Consider the following 15338-nt stretch of genomic DNA (forward strand, 5'->3'; position numbering starts at 1 on the left):
AATTTATTCCAGTGCAGCTAGAGTTTCATTTCAGAAAGCAATTGTTCTCCTTGGCTAAAAACGTGTTGTTTGTGATGGCAGACGCGCAAGCCACGGTTTACTGGGCTGTAGTGTGGCGGATTACATTACAAACCCCTCTGCAGGAAAGTGAAGGAAAATCTGGCCTGATGCCATTTTATGGTCACGGGACAGGTGGGGATCTCAGTTTTTTTTCCATGATCCAAAAGAAAATTCAACCAGGTGCAACTGTGTCTTTATAGCATGCTCCGAGATCTCCATATGTCTGTATTTAATTATCACAATATTTTTTCCGTGCCTGTTAAAGCAAACCTTTCGACACCATTGCGACGGAACAGTCTGTTTTCGTGAACTCCAGCAACAGGAACGTTTTTGTGTTTTAGTGGGGCAGGAGGATCAAAACGTGTTAAATCTATATTTAGAACCCCTCGCCTGTGAGACCGCTTTTTGGGGGGAGGAAGCAAAGAAACGGGTGGGGATGGAGATGATGTAGACGAAAAACTTAAACAAAGGGAAAGCACAGCCTATCCAGCAGCGAGGGAGAATCGAGCGCGCGGTCTCTTTAAAGGCGGCACCTGCGCATCGGCTGCTGCTGGTGCTGATGCTGCAGTGCTCGGGTTATTCTCGGTGAAACCAACGGGGTAACTCGCGTTCAAACGACGCCCTACATCATCCATGGCGAGTATACATACCGCTGCTGTTACGATACGCTCAATATCACATACGTTGTATTCTGCGTTAGGCTCATTTGATGTTGGGGATGAAGAAGGAAGCGCAGCCTAATGCTTCCCCTGCAGCATCTGTGATCACTTTGAAAAATTTTTGAAATTATTTTTTGCTGAAAGGGAAAATTCAGCTTAATGTAGATGACAGACCTTCCCTCCCTCCCCCTCAAAAAAGAAAAGAAAAAGATATTTGTACAATATTTAATTGCAAAAAATAATTGTTATCGTCCTGTTAAATGGAATAATATTTAGTGAGGTAAATTAAGAAACATAACATTTCTAAAACATACAGACAGAGATGGACGAACAGAATGACAGACTGACAAATTTTTGAAAATTAACATTACACAAAAGATTAGCTTCTCAGAGACTCACAGAACATTTAAAGAGATCGCCTGCACATCACTGGAGATGAAGAAACAGTGGTCAGGTTATGGTGTGGTGGTTAATAATTAATGTTTATTAATGAAAAGTACACAAACTTTTAAGTGGTTAGAGGGGTCAGTGGAAAATCCTCACCCTCTAGATCATATTTGACTTGTCATATTTTACAACATACAATAATTAATATGGTCACAGGGTCCACGTCAAATAAATGACTTCTCTACTTTCAATGTTATCAGAGCTTGCGCTCAATAGTTCTCAGAAGCAAGCATTAATGAATCCATGGCAAAAATCTTTTAGCAGTCCACGCCTTTCTAACATAAGAGATAAGGCCTCTCTATAAAACTGATTATTTATGATCTAGAATTTGGCATGCAGAGAAAACCCAGAATATAAATAGAGTGTGTGGTTGTGAGAGAAATTCAGACACACTGTGCCGACTGCAAGAATGGCTCTGACAGCGATTAGTCTTCTGTGCGTTGCAGCTTTGCTGCCGATCTCAGGGCTGGGACTGCCTGCACACTCAGGTGAGCATTGAATTTAACTCCTAGCAGATCTAGGATCCTAATCACACATATTTCAAGTATGAAATCTAATATGTTGATGTTTTGGAGACACTATTGTCCAGTTAATTCGTCACAGATTACCTCATTACTTCTTATTAAAGCCAATAACGCTCTAAATTACTACAGCATGCATTGAAACTGAATATTGTTTTTTTCCTCACTCTCCCAAATAGGCAAGCTGGAACAGGTACCCGTAAGAGTGACTGTCATTAACGAGTTCACTAATGAGCAGATCTCCTACTCCTCTACTGTGATAGAAGAAGGGCTGATGTTTGGTGCATTAAATCAACTGCAGGAGACCAACAACGATTTCAAGTATTCCTCAAAAATTTACTGGTTTAGTGCAGAGCACATGCAGTAAAGTGACTGTAGAGTAGAACACCTGATTAACTTTGGTTGTAATTAACTTACTAGTGATGACTGACACACAAGCAAAAGCATCTGTAATTAAACGACTGAATAAGATTATGAAGAAATAGTGTTTATCAGCTAAGTCTGAGGTTCTTTTCCAGTCATATTGTACCTGACTCAATAATTGTCGTCAGGTCGTTAGAAAAACTTGGGGCTAACTAAATATTCTGAACATTTTTTGTGCAAATTTTTACCTTTAATTCTGTTACAATAGATTTACATACACTATTCATAAAACCTTCGGCATATACCTGGAAAGTGTGAATGGACTGGCTGGATCTGATAAGGACCAGACATACTGGGAGCTTCTGTCTGAAAAAGACGGAGTTGTAACTCGACTGGAAGTTGGTATGTGAATAAAGAAAATTATATAGCATTACTTCATTGCTATTGCACAGAAAAGTAAATTTAGCTTAATTTGTATTTTATAAAATACAAATAGCTTTATATAGATTATTATTTACACTGGAATGTCTCAATGTTTTGCAGGAATTGGCTGCTACCAACCTCAGAGAGATGAGAATATGATCCTGAGGTTCACCACTTGGGCCAAAATATAGATTTTTCAAAATCTTTTTTTCAAATCATTAGTTGTATTCAGTGGTTGTGAACGTTAAAGCCACAAATTGGTTCAGTCATCGAATCAATACAGTTATAGAGAGTGAATTAATGAATTCATCACTTCATTGTATTCCCAGTATAATACTTCAATAAACATATCCTGATGAAACCGAAAAGCCTCCCTTATCTTTTAACAATCATTAATAACAAAAGAAGCTCTATAATTATGCTTTAATCTATGATGAGATGCTCTGACTCAAATCTTATCTTGTCAGTATGGACACGGTTTAGGGAGTAAGCCATGGGAAGTAATATGCTTTAAGTCAATTCCTATTTCTTTGTCATAATCTTTACTTTCTCGCGGTTTTAAGATAAAACTTTCCCAGACATTATGCAATTTATAAAACTGCCAAGCTGAAATGTATAAATAGGGTTGGGAGAGTAATTCAGACACTTACTGCTAGAATGGTTCTGACACTTACAGTATTAACAAAAGCTTTGGCATATTTCTGGAGAGTGTGAACAGACTGATTGGATCTACTGAAAACCGCACATATTGGGAGCTTCTATCAAAGAAAGATAATCGCATAACTCCATTGAACGTGGGTTAGCGAACACATTTAGTGCTATAATAGAAGCGTTTATACAGTGGAGCAAAAAGTAACTTAGTAAAAGTAAAAAAATTGCTAGAATTTAGTTTACTGTATTAATTTTTTCCTTAATGTTTTGCAGCAATTAGCCTAAGAAAAAAAAGATTTTCTGTTTATGGATATGTGGTTATAAACAAGACCACTCTGATTCAGATCAGCTGTATCAATACTACATCTTGTTATCTTTTATCAAGTGATAAAATAAACAAAACTTAATTGTATCCACAATACTCCAATAAACGTGTTGTATATATCGTTAAAAAAAAGCCAACTTAAACTTTTAAGGCAACCGGCTTCAGCAGAGTTATGAGTTCTCTCAACTTTTGTTATCCAAACTTAAAACAAGAAGTTGGAAAAACTCAATCTGCAGAAATTTTCAACCATAAAATTTTAAGTTGGCTCAACTTTTCTTTTTAAACGGTGTAGAAAGATGTTTGCATTAAAAATGGGACAATTAGAGTGACACCTCAGTATCTCGGTGCAGAAGTCTTTGCAGAACACTCCTTTCTAAGGAATGAGATCAGACACTGGCCAGGCTGGTTGAATGACTAACAAGGTTTACATAATTGCTTTGTAAAGACACCTGGGATAATTTCTAAAGTTTGCATACACAGACCTCAACACTTGACATAAATCTCAAGAACAGTGACCATAAACAAATGTGAAGATATGAGCTCTTGACATCAAAACAAAACAAAAAAGCAATAGGGACAGAAAAATATTTTTTATTAAAAGTCAGCAAACTTCAAAACCTGTAATCCTGTAACAGGAATGTATTGAGACGGCAGTGCGTGTTAGGATGGCACAAACCCTTAATATTTTAACAATACTGTTCAAAATGATCAATTCCACGATAACATCTTTCTGTTGATCTAACGTGTTTTTTAGTTTCAAGTAGTTCACATTTCTCACTATTTGTGATTCAAAAGGTTCTGTAAAATGTTAAATATGCAGGCATCTTTTTTTGAATGCTTCCTTTTAAATTTGGTATTATGTTTCCCTTTTTTTCCCCCTACTACTTTTGTAACAAGCCTAGGCTTAACAAGCTAAAAAGCTTCCTTACAGACTCAATAAGATTGCGCAAAATAAAAATAAAAATCAGTTGTGTGTTTTTTTTGTCATGTTCTTTCCTCATTTCTTGGCTGACCACTCCTTTTTAAGGTATGACTTCACAAGAAATCATATGACTGGGAATGCAAAAAAATAGGGTGTATAAATAGGGTGTATGGCTATGAGAGGTATTCAGACACACTGGGCAGACTGCTAGAATGGCTCTGACAGCGATTACTCTTCTCTGCTTTGCAGCTTTGCTGCCGTTCCCAGGGCTGGGGGGACATGATGACCACTCAGGTGAGTTTTCTTCCGTAGGCCAAGTCTTCCGCTTAAACCAAGGTGAAACGTGATTGGGAACACGAGATGAATGGGTTACAAATCCTTTCAGGTCTAACATCCTTAACATTTTAAGGAGCATGATTTAATACATTGACATTAGAGGATTCTTTGAGTCACTCTTATGCACAAAATCTCTCTTCTTAACAGGAGAGCACATGGGGATCTTAACAGACATCCCTGTTAAGGTGACAGTCACTAATAAATTCGCTAACACGAAGATCTCCTACCCCGACACCGTTGTGACAGCGGGAACGCCGATGTTTGGGGTCTTAAATAAATTAAAGGACAACAGCAGCTTCAAGTAAGTCACAAAATGTTATAAAATCATTCTGGTGTAATGGCCTTTTAACGCAGTAAAGCAAGCTTAGCATAGAAGGTTGAGAGGTTATGAGGAAATGGGGCATCTTTTTGTATTGTAAAAGGATCGGGACTTTAAAGAACTACTGTAGTGGTAATGTTACTCTTTTGTGCTGATTCTACATTTTATTTTATTAGTTTCACATACACTATTAACAAAAGCTTTGGCATATATCTGGAGAGTGTGAACGGACTGGCTGGATCTAATGAAAACCACACATATTGGGAGCTTCTGTCAAAGAAAGGAAACAGCATAAGCCGACTGAATGTGGGTAGGTGTATAATTTAAAGTATTTTTTTAATGAATTAGGATTTTGCTAACAGTTTTATTTACAACACAATGTACTTCTTGTTCCACCTCTAACAGATCTGTGTGTGTGTGTGTTTGTGTATGTATTAAAAAAATTTTTTACAGGAATTGGCTGCTACCAACCCAAGAAAAATGAGAATTTCATTATGAACTTCACCACTTGGGACTAAAAGAACATTTGGTTTCTGTTATCACTTTGGATATCAAAGATCACTGATTCGGATCAACTATATTAATGCTATATCTTCTATCAATCATTATTTCATTGCATCTACAATAATATAATGCTGGATCAGAAATGTTTTTCTGATCTCTGATCTAACTAGATCCACTCAAACATGCATTACATATTTGTACTACTAAACACAGATCAGGGAAAACAGCAACATTACTGAACTTTTTTTAGTCTGTGATTAAAATAAAAGTCTCCAATTGTGTAGACATTCAGAGTCTAGTGATGCAGAAAAAAAGCATTTATATTCAGTCTGACAAAGCTCTGTTAAAGTAACATTATGCCTATCATGTTCAATAAAAATGTATGTTCTCGTTTCTAACTCATGTGATAATAATGTCTTAAATTTATTTATTTATAAAAAAATAAATAAAAGGATATTGAATACGGATTCACTGTCTTCTGTCCTGTAAAGCTGAGGGAACAAGCAAATGTGATGATTTTACTTTAGTAACAGTATCTGCCACTAAACTAGTCACCAAAAAAAAAAAAAAAAAAAAAAAAAAACTTACCACAGGGAGTGAAGCAGTCACAGTCACAGTAGTTGCAGCGTGTAAACCAGCGCTTCCAGCCTGATTCTTTAGTCTTGCAGTTCTCAATACGACTACATTTGTGGTTCAGAGGGACTGCGTAGCTTTTAGCATCAGGACAGGTGGATGAACATGTCCCGTCGATGTCCTTCTCATTGATCTCAACCCGGCCACGATAGCAAACTCCTAATGTTACAAACAGGAGAAGAGAGAAAACTGTACTTATAAGAATAGCTCCTCCAAAAATGATTACTTTTTTGGGTGACCTATTCCGTTAAGTCGAATTTAATATAGCCAATGAAATTCATTTTAATATAAAATGTAAAAAAAAAAAAAAAAAAAAAAAAAAAAAAATGTAAATCACAGCAACCTTGGGTTTGATCAAAATAAAACTTAAAAATTCTAATCTAAATATATTTTGCATCAGCAGATATTTTATTGTTGTGTACAATGACTATACACAATGTATGCGTTAATATCAAGGCAGTGATAGGTGTTTTCCCTTTTCTGTCCCATTATACATGCATTAGTAAAGAGCTGTACTAAATGGATAAAAACCTGAGAAAAAAAAAAATCTTCTATGCATTTATATCTTACAGTTTATGGAAAGTTATTTTGTTATTTTATTTTATAACTCATCTCATAGTAACCGTACTGACTATAACTTTAAGGTATGTTCAGTCCTTCATATAACATATACACACAAAACTTAAGACAGACTACGTATCAGTTTTGTGCTTTCTAGGTGTTTCTGTAAATTGTGTGCAACGTCCAGACAGACTTACTAAGACAGGATGGTTTGGGCGTCCATTTCCCATTGGACTGACAGGCTCTGGCAGGGTCTCCCATTAACACAAATCCTGGTCTGCAGTCGTACCTCACTACAGAACCCACCCACCAATCACTCCCATACACCATCCCATTAAAGTCCACATCAGGCTTTCCACAATTCACTAGGTCAAGAAAAACGACAGAGGAAACAAAAAGTTCCAGTTCACACACACAGGATTGATATTTGAAGAACGCTAGTGACCATTTTGGTTACCAATGGATTCCATGCAGTGGAAAAAAAACTATTACATTCAAGACATAACCTGCTGTCATTACAACTTCCTTGTACGGGATGACAAATGATGACTGTAAATGATGACAGAATTTGTGGGAACTGTCCCTTTAACATAATTATCAAACCTACCTCTACACAGGGATTTATATCCCATCCAGCAGCAGTCTGAGTCTCCACAGTTGTCTCTCTTCAGCTCCCTGTGCCTGCCTTTACACCCTCCAAAACAAAGGGGGGCTGTCCCAGACCAGTAAGTGTCCGCTAGTTCATCCTCCTGTTCCACCTCTAACAGACCTGAGGAACAGAGTGTGGTCTTCTGGGCTCAAATACATGCATCTTTTACCACATTTCAATGTAACATATTAGCATTTTGTCAGTTTGTAAAAGCAATCTTGATGCTTTGTTTATTCATAAAAGAATCAAGTGCTTCTCTTACCGCTTCCTAGACCTTCCTCCACAGCTGTTCCTTCAGTAAATGCAGTTATAGGCACTTGAGTGAACACCCCTTGTAAGGACCCCAGAAGCAGCAGTAGAAGAGCTCCTAGTTTCATGTTGTTTTAATGGCAGAAATTCTTCCAATACAGAAGTAGTCTATATCCCTTCAGTTCTCTTTTGAACGTCTTCTCATTTTTTTAATCATCAAGTCCTTGTTCTATTGTGTCATATTGTAAAAGGCATAATTATGTGAATAATATAGAAAAATAATTTGCGTATTGTAAAGTATCCAAAGTATTCTTTGAAGGCTAATTTCAAGAACCTGTTCTCCTGCAGAGAGGCAGAGCGAGACAGATGGAAAGAAAGGGGAAGTGTTGCATCTTAGCTTACACTAAGCCCTTAACGCAAACTAATCTCTTAAATTCGCCTAACAGACCAGCTAATATCACCAGAGCAGAGAGAAAAAAAGATTACTGAGAAAAGGAGAGAGCCATGGGAAGTCTAAATTGCAGTTTAGCTCAACTTTCAGTTGCGCCGATTGTAAATTTCACGTTTTTCACATTTAACAATGTTAGAGATTAATCTTGTCCGTTTCACTTGCCTAGCAGAGTGCTTGGTGTGCCTGAGACCTGCAGTGCGTGTAATTACTGTAACGACACAAATCTGTGAAAAACGTTCAAACACCGACCTCTGATTGCTGCAGTAATGCATAAACTTCTGCCTAACCCAGCACAACCTGCCTGCTGACTCCTGTCCTGAGAGATTCAAACAAACAGGACTTACAAGTACTGTTCTACGTCACACACAGGATCACAGAACAAAGTGGATTACTGCCAGAACACACAAGCTTTCATTTTTTTCCTACAAATATAGTAAATCACAGTAAATGTGCAAAACAACGAGTGAAGTTTGTGTATAATAATAATAATTTCCTCACCAAGGCTGCATTTATTTGATTAAAACAGTAAAATTGTGTTCAACTATTTAAAAAGTTATCTTAATATATTTTGAAATGTAATTCATGTGACTGCACAGCTGAAAAAATAAAAATAAAAATCTGATTTTGAATGGCAAAAATATTTCTTTTTAAAAGCCGAATATTTAAATTAGAGAAGAACAAAACAAAAAGGACAAAAAAAGTACTGAAATTACTGCCATTGTTTATTCAAAAGAAAGTTATGTCAATTATTGTAGTCAGTTTGCCCTAAATGAATTCTCTCTTTTTAAAAAGATTATCAGGCCTCAAATGGCAAAAAAATATTCTAAGGAAAAACATATAAAAAACCCTATAATTAAACTACAGTTTACTTTGATACAATAGCAGTATTACTGCACAACAGAACTGGTATCAATATAACATAGAAAAATAAATAAAATGGGCATGGTGATTTAAAATTCAGAAGCACTTCCAATTCAACTTTAAAACCGAAGCACACTATATAAAACTATACACTGTAAAGAGTTCTCCACAGAGATCTGTCCATCTTCCTTCACATTAAGTCTGAACCCGTCAAAGAAAGCTGATTAAACTGTTCAGTAGGATTAAACATTTCCGTTCCCCATTACCGTCTTCTCTCTCGCTCATTCATTTGCGCACACATACAAACAGTCAAATTTAAAGGTAAAGTTCAGCCCAAAACGATTATATTAGATAATATTCTAACCCTGCAGTATCCTTCTCTTAAGAAACACAATAAGAGATCCTGAATTTGTATGCTTGGGTTTTCCCTACAAAAGAAACTTCCAAGTTCCAAACAGGGAAAAATCACTTCTTACAAACGTAAAATCATGTGAACTACATTTTAATATATTACCTTGGTGTTTTTTGTCTGTCTCGAAGCTGGCAGTATAAATGATCATTGTTGGTTAAATAGAAAAAGGCAGCTTATTTTGCATTTTGTGACAAACTAAATAAAGAGTCAGAAGAGGTGAGAAAATTATAACAAAAAAAACTAACGTCTTTTCTGAATAAACTATTCATTTCAGCACATCCTCGGAGGAACTTGTGATTTAGCTTTCTCTGTTCTGATGATGATAATTCTCACATGCGCTCTATACCTGTTTTGGTACCCGGTTAGTCTCATAGTACATTTTGTCACTGGAATGTCCTAATGTACCTTCTTATTGTCTGACACAGCAGTCTTAGGGTGCTCCAGTAATCGGAGGTGCAGTTAAACCACCTCCATGCCCAGCTGTTGGGCAGTGTCCTGTAGCTGACGCATTACGGCCCCCTCCCTTGTAGAGTCTGTTTCTGTGGGGGCGCCGGCTGTCAACACCAAGAACACACTTTCAGTATTTTCATGTGTCCTACAGACATCCACTGCCTCCTTTCTTATTCCTGCCTCTGTATTTCCAGCCATGGTGCTGAAGGGTCCCGTCTCCTCCAGTTCTTCCCCAGGCTGGACGTTCTGCTGGCTGGACTCACTGCTGTCCCCTTCTCCCTGCCGCTCCCGCATCAGCTGCTCTGTCAGCTCCACGCTCTCATAGCGGATCAGTTGCAGGCGCATGAACCCATCTTCATGTTCTTTATACCTGAAAAAGATTGGTGAAAACCATAGTCAGATTAGATGGATTAGGTTTACCGTTCACTGGATACCTACATCAAAATACATATGGCATCTATTATGATTAGAACTATGTTAGATTAACCTACTTAACACATTAGGACGCGCTAAACTTATCAAAAGGTGACCCAACAATAATTATCACAAAAGATTTGTTTCAGATCAATTCTGTTATTTAAAGCCTACTCAAATAATCCTGAAATTATTTCTACTACAGTTTAACAGCGGGGGTGAAGGAAGGCTAGATATAGTGGATTAAAAAAAAGACATAAAAGTTGGCTGTCATCTGCGTAACAGTGAAAATGGATGCCGAATTTCCTAAATATTTGTTATTAGAGGCAGTAAATAAGTAATAAACAACAGAGGGCCCAAGACTGAAGCCGGGGGAACACCTGCAGTAACATTTGATGAGTCAGATTTAAATTTATTTTTGAGTTGGACAAACTGAGTGCATCCAGAGAGGTACGATCTAAACCAGGACAGACAGGCACCTGTAATTCCCAGTGAAGCTAGCCTGCTTAGTAGGATGTTATGTGAGACTGCATCAAAGGCCGCACTCAGATCAAGCAGGATAAGCAATGATAACGGTCCAGAATCTGCTGCTCAAAGCAAATAATTAGTAATGGTTTCTGTGCTATGAAGTGGACACAAACCAGACCAGAAATTTTTTAAGCAGTTTACGATTACACATAAAATTTGAGTTGCAACATTTTTTTCTACTATTTTAAAAATAAAAGGTCAATTTGAAATTGGACGATAGTTCTCAAGATTGGACCTGCTCCAGATTTGGGTTTTTTTCAGAGTAGATGTTATTATAGCAGTTTTAAGTGATGAAGGAACAATACCAGAAGACAATGAAGAAACAATAATCCCAGCGATTAAAAAAGATAAAGAGGACAGACATGCTTTAACTAAGTGTGCAGCATTTAATTAAGCAGCACAAATGTTTTCAAGCATATTAGAATGATTTTTATTAGAATAACCACTTTTCAGAGAAATAAAGTCTATTAAATTCATTTTATAATGTATTAAAACAAACAGTTGTTTTAAGATGCACAATACGAAACAAAGAGTGCTTTTGACTATATTATAAATAAACCTAGCAAGGGCTTTTTGAAATGAATAAAAAGACAGACAAAAAACAAGACTAGAAGGATGTTTTTATACCTGAATCTCGGGTGTCCTGAAGGCCATTTGAACTGATGTTTCTTGCGTAAATGTGCAGTGAGGTTGTTCCCCCGGGTGAAGCACTGCTCACACACGTGACACTTATAGCGAGGAGTGTAATCTCCCTAAATGCAAAACACCAAATTAAAGTCTTTAGCTATTCTGAAGCTATAAACCAATTACTCTGCCTTTTAATACATCTATTGTGTTGCTGGCTATATGAGATATGTTACATCTATAAAAGTTCTTTTCTAGATAGATAAATCATTTCAAAGATCAAACTTTGGAACTTATAAGTTCATGTAATGACAAATAATTCTTCAATTACAGCCCATAAAACAAGTTTTAAAAAAATTTATTTCCCGTTTATATTTGAAATAATTGGTAAAATGACATTAACAGTCCAATATTTGCAATATTACCAGACTTCACTGACTTCATTGTGGTAAGATAACAATAACCATAATTTTATATTAATTGGCTCCTAATATGTACATTTGAATGTAGCTGCTGTTTTCTGACAGGCTCACCTCATGAACACGTTTGTAATGGTTCTTGATTGAGTAAAGCGAGCGAGTGGAATAGTCACAATCGGCAAAGTCGCATCGATACGCTGGCTCACTGCTGTGAGTGTCTAAATGCTTCCGCAGGTCTATCAGGTTTTTACAGCTGAAAACCAGACGAACACAAACACACTGACGGATGTTCTGACAAACCGAAATGGGTCTTAAATGGCAGACTAATAAGCAGGGATTACGACCCACTGTCTTTGGTAATGAAGTGACCTCACCTGTACTCGCAGTAGTCACAGCTGTAAGGCTTCTCATTGGAATGACGAAATTTGATGTGGTTTCTCAGCGAGGACGGTGATGGACAGGTCATATCACAAAGCGGACATTTATAATGGTTTACTTTGATCAGAGAATAGAGAAGAGCATCGTTAGGCAAAGAAGGCCTGCTAGGTCCAATACAACAGAACAAAGTACAACCACATTAAACATACAAAAAGACCAATACCATGGTTCCTCATGTGGTCCCTCAGCAGCCTCTCGGTGGCAAAACGTTTAGAGCAGTGCGAACACTGAAATCTTTGACCTACAGACACAATCGCACACAAACAATACTAAGAGTCATACTAAATAAATGAACAAAAGACTTCAAACTGTTTTTGATTTGTTCAATGCAAATGGTTTTTAGATTCCATTATAGCCGTTTATACCTGTGAACAGCCTCACCTTCTATTGAGGTTTGCCGTCGAATGTGGTCAAAGAACTTTGTGTTGTTGGCAAACATTCCTCCACAGGTCGGACATGCTACCAGTTTTTCCTGTGTGTGGCTACGCATGTGCTCTCGCAGCTTAAACCTGCCCTTGAAAGAGGCCTCACAGTCTAGAAATAAGAAGGAAAGGATAGGTCTTAAGAAATGTGCAGATCTTTAAGAGTCATTACAGAACTATGCAGCTTATTATCATCTGCCATGAGGTTCACTCATATAGGTAACACAAACATGGTGCAGAAGAGACAAAACGGACAAATATTTAAATAAATTTTAGTTTAATGCACATTATGAAGTGTAATAACTGGTTATTGTATTCTTTAGAACTCTGTGTTTTTCCATAACGACTTGCTGCATCTACTTTTTTAGATTCATTCAGACCTTTTTTAGTATTTTTAATATTATTATTTTAATTAGGGGGTTCCCAGCCCAGGTAGCCTATTTTTAAGCATGTGACCTTTGGACCTGGTAAAGTCATTATAATGAACACATTTTTATAATTATGCTTAGCTCCAACATATTTCATCAGGTAGATTTTTTTTTTTTTTTTCCTTACGATTAATGCTTCTACATTAGGCTTACGCTTTGAATTGTTTCTTACCTTTCCAGCCACAGAACAAAACATTCTCTTCATTAGCCTCGAGACAATGGGCGTGCATCTCCACATGTCTGTAGAACCACTCTGGATTATCCATAGACATCTGAATACAAACATGCTTGTCAGCTGAGCACTTGATATTTCAAGCACTGCCAAACACAATGCATATAATAGAATAAAGACTCTTGTATTTATTCTTCACACTTTCATAAACCTGATTTGATAAACCACACACAATAACATATAAACTACTAAAAAAGAAAGCACTTGGGGATTGCTTCCATACCTCACAATGCTCCCAAAGACAAAGGAAGTTCTCCTGGACCTCAGGCACAATGTTGCGGTTATGGAGGCCGACCGAACAGGCACCCATGTCACTGTGGCCCTTGAGTATAGCAAGACCCCACTGCTTCAACTTGGTGTGGTAGCAATGGAAGAACATGTGTCTGAGAAGCTCAGCATTTCCTTCCACTGAGCAGAAGCCACAGTCTCTCCACAGACAGTTACGCTCTTCTTCTGTAAAACATGCAGGCAAGCCAAGTACTGATTATGGACCAGACCGATGGAGTCGGCACCAAAAGGACTCTGACTGCCAAAAACCTTGAGCTGAGATGCCTGCTATGGCTCAAAGTGAACATTCGACAATCCTCCACTGGTGTAACAGACACACAGTGCATCAAAATGTGCCATGTAGAATAGATGAAGAAATAAAAAATGTTATGTGTTACTAGCACAACCTCGGCACTTACAGCCCCCTTTAAAACATATTATATTACAACTAATAGGCTATTTTTATATTGTTATTATTTATTTTGCAATGCAGGGTATATTTATACTTAAAATGGAATCTTAACTAATTTTTACACGATAACTTTACGTCTCACAATTGCAACAAGAGGGGGCTTTCAATTTCAATATTTTTTCTATTTATAATCGGGTTTTTTTTCCTATTTTGAATTAGCTTATATTTTCATTTTGTTTTAATTTTATTTTAGTCCCATTATAGATTTCTTTCCATTTACAAAATCAATAGAAAAAGTCATCAGAAGCAGTCCTGCTCCAATTCCAAGTCAGTGGGAGGCATGTGCAGTCACCTTTCATTTTCAACGCAGGCAACAGATATTCTTCAAAATATCAAATATAATATGATGTTTAATACATGATGATGATCGTTTTTGGGTGAACTATTCCTTTAAGACGAGAGACAAGTAAATAAATGTTTCCATTACAAGACACTTCGATCAACACTGACAGGTTGGACGCACCTGGTAAGTCTGTCTCGCTGTCCACGGTGGCTTTATAATGTTTCTCCACGTGCTGGCAAAACTCCTGCATTCTGTCAAACGTCTCCTGACACGAACCCCACTCACACGCCAGCTCCAGCTGCAGCTCCTCTCTGCGAAGGGCGCGTTTACCCGACGGGGGCATCCTGCTGCAGCTCTGAATGTAAAGCACAATGCGTGGTCCTCCCTTCTTCTGAAACACATGCTTAAGTCACATGCGAGATCTAGCATGATTGTAAGTTTGATCTGCACAACGCACCAAGAGCTATCTGTCCATAGCTGCCAGGTTGTTTTTAAAGACGACAAACAACCACATTCACAATACGAACTGCTGCAAAATGGTTACCTCCAACATATAAACAAATCTCAATTACCAAATGCAAAGCTAGTCGTTTTATTAAATCACAGACTAAGTTGTTCCCTAGTATGACACATAGCTTGTTAGCAAAACAAAAAGCCAAGTTAACATTCTGCCTCCATTTTGTTGACTAGTGGCTTTTTAAAATCTTCGGTTGAGAATAAATAAATGTGCTTTCATTCAAGGATATGTCGTGAGGAAATGCGTCTCAAGTTGTTTATAAAGGCTGAAAAATAACTCACCTTTTGCTAATACTTCAAACATTTCCTTACTTTTTTTTCCCCCCACGAAATAACCAAACCAATCAGCATTCACCTTTGCGGCTTCGCGTTCGAATCTCAGCCAATCAAATCACAGCCTAGCAGTACATCACAATTATCATTCCCCCCAGCACCTAAACTCTTTAAAGCGTTCCGCATCTAAATTTGCACTTTGTATTCAGTGGCAGTAATGATCCCT

The 15338-nt window shown here is 37.3% G+C and overlaps 4 protein-coding genes across 9 annotated transcripts; 2 read left to right on the forward strand and 2 right to left on the reverse strand.

Annotated features, from left to right (window-relative positions):
- The first annotated feature begins 1493 nt into the window (after positions 1-1493).
- On the forward strand, positions 1494-2841 carry tcnba (transcobalamin beta a). Its single transcript, XM_043238612.1, has 4 exons — positions 1494-1654; positions 1867-2008; positions 2319-2452; positions 2594-2841. Exons 1-4 carry the CDS (start codon positions 1576-1578, stop codon positions 2662-2664), a joined length of 426 nt encoding a protein of 141 aa, XP_043094547.1. The 5' UTR covers positions 1494-1575; the 3' UTR covers positions 2665-2841.
- Positions 2842-4510: 1669 nt separating this feature from the next.
- On the forward strand, positions 4511-5997 carry tcnbb (transcobalamin beta b). Its single transcript, XM_043238370.1, has 4 exons — positions 4511-4665; positions 4855-5008; positions 5203-5336; positions 5480-5997. The coding sequence occupies exons 1-4, from the start codon at positions 4584-4586 to the stop codon at positions 5542-5544; spliced, it is 435 nt and encodes a 144-aa protein (XP_043094305.1). The 5' UTR covers positions 4511-4583; the 3' UTR covers positions 5545-5997.
- si:ch211-117m20.4 (CUB and sushi domain-containing protein 1) lies at positions 5886-8630 on the reverse strand. Of its 2 annotated transcripts, XM_043238368.1 has the most exons (5): positions 7636-8630; positions 7332-7493; positions 6922-7089; positions 6119-6322; positions 5886-6021 (listed from the first exon to the last, which is right to left on the reverse strand). In XM_043238368.1, the coding sequence occupies exons 1-5, from the start codon at positions 7748-7750 to the stop codon at positions 5999-6001; spliced, it is 672 nt and encodes a 223-aa protein (XP_043094303.1). In that variant the 5' UTR covers positions 7751-8630; the 3' UTR covers positions 5886-5998. The 2 variants fall into 2 exon arrangements, with proteins under 2 accessions (XP_043094303.1, XP_043094302.1); XM_043238367.1 differs by lacking the exon at positions 5886-6021 and having other exon boundaries at positions 6078-6322.
- Positions 8631-8774: 144 nt separating this feature from the next.
- On the reverse strand, positions 8775-15231 carry LOC122345805 (histone H4 transcription factor). 5 transcript variants are annotated; one of them, XM_043240280.1, is made up of 10 exons: positions 15122-15231; positions 14504-14714; positions 13525-13754; positions 13242-13341; positions 12601-12753; positions 12383-12460; positions 12156-12276; positions 11896-12034; positions 11366-11490; positions 8775-10166 (listed from the first exon to the last, which is right to left on the reverse strand). In XM_043240280.1, the coding sequence occupies exons 2-10, from the start codon at positions 14664-14666 to the stop codon at positions 9806-9808; spliced, it is 1470 nt and encodes a 489-aa protein (XP_043096215.1). In that variant the 5' UTR covers positions 14667-14714; positions 15122-15231; the 3' UTR covers positions 8775-9805. The 5 variants fall into 5 exon arrangements, with proteins under 5 accessions (XP_043096215.1, XP_043096216.1, XP_043096214.1 ...); XM_043240281.1 differs by having other exon boundaries at positions 14504-14711; positions 15122-15196; XM_043240279.1 differs by having other exon boundaries at positions 14504-14726; positions 15122-15194.
- Between the last annotated feature and the right edge of the window lie 107 nt (positions 15232-15338).

This window comes from Puntigrus tetrazona, chromosome 5 (assembly GCF_018831695.1).
Source record: "Puntigrus tetrazona isolate hp1 chromosome 5, ASM1883169v1, whole genome shotgun sequence".
Lineage (NCBI taxonomy): Eukaryota > Metazoa > Chordata > Actinopteri > Cypriniformes > Cyprinidae > Puntigrus > Puntigrus tetrazona.